Source organism: Nansenia antarctica, assembly GCF_963989245.1.
Source record: "Nansenia antarctica genome assembly, chromosome: 3".
In the NCBI taxonomy this organism is placed as follows: domain Eukaryota; kingdom Metazoa; phylum Chordata; class Actinopteri; order Argentiniformes; family Microstomatidae; genus Nansenia; species Nansenia antarctica.
Window position 1 is genome coordinate 65,301,297 of NC_137688.1, and position 1,106 is coordinate 65,302,402.

Sequence of the window (1,106 nt, forward strand, 5' to 3'; positions counted from 1 at the left end):
CCTCTTTCTTGTGCTTGTCCTTCGCCACCTTGTTCTTCTTGGTCTCGTCCAGGATCTCCAGCCACTCCTTCTTCACCTTGCTGTTCTCCGCCTGGAAGATGCGGCTGTCGGGGAACATGAGGATCTTGAACATGTCCTTCATGGGGGCGTTGTCCTTCACGTTGACGATGGCGAAGCTCTCCAGGTCGTACAGGGCGTTGAACTTGTACTTCTCCGTCCCGCGCCGGTTGGCCAGCCACGTGGCGACGAGCAGGCAGTCGTTCATCAGGAAGGCGTGCACCTTCTGGATCTGGGCCATGTTGTCCACGTCGTACTCCGTCAGGTCGCCGTTGTACACCAGGTACCTCCCCGGGGTGTCCAGGATGTTCTTGCAGCCCTCCACCTTCTCCAGCAGGGTGGTGAGGGTCCTTTGCTTCACCTCCTCCGTCTCCTTGGGGAAGGCGGCCAGCATCTCCTTGGCGGTCTCGTCCTTGTCGGCGGACAGCAGGGACTGGGTGATGCTCTCCATGATGCTCTTCTGCTCGGTCAGGATGTGGCTCAGCTGGTACATCTCGCTCTCCAGGTAGGAGATCTCCTTGGCGGTCTCGATGAACTGCCGGTAGTTCTTGTAGACGTTCTTCTTCAGGTTCTGCGCGGTCTCGTCGGCCAGGGTCTGGATCTTCTGCCGGTGCTCCTGCAGGTCCCTGTCGCCGTCCGACTGCTGGGACAGCTGCTTGACGTAGTTCTGAGGGTCGAAGTTGGCCGATTCCAGCTGCTTGCGGAGTCTGTTCGCCGTGTCCGTCATCCTGCCGGTTGTACCGGGGTGTTGTATGTGTTTTATAGACTGAGAACGGTGTCAGGTGAACAATAACAAACAGACAAGAGAGAAGAGTGACAGCCTGCGAGCTGCTACAGCAACAGGAAGCAGGTCAACACCCAGTCACGTCACGGGATCTGTCTGGGGAAAAATAGTTGGCCGACAAACTACATACAAAAGAAAAAAAAATGTCTATGAATTCAATGAATAGCGCGTTTAGTTGTCCACACTACAGTGATGTTGAGAGATGCTAGTCGTAGTTATCATTCGTACATTTTAAGTTTTCATTTTAATTTCATTTTCAGACCTT

General features: G+C 54.2%; 1 protein-coding gene across 1 annotated transcript in view; it reads right to left on the minus strand.

Moving 5' to 3' along the window:
* The window catches only part of exoc8 (exocyst complex component 8), a gene marked incomplete at its 5' end in the record, with an annotated part of 4,178 nt that extends 3,394 nt beyond the window's left edge, over window positions 1-784 (minus strand). The window contains one exon of the mRNA XM_080526071.1: window positions 1-784. This exon is cut by the window's left edge and continues 263 nt beyond it. Within this exon, the coding sequence (XP_080382197.1) occupies window positions 1-784 (784 nt within the window).
* Window positions 785-1,106: the final 322 nt, after the last annotated feature.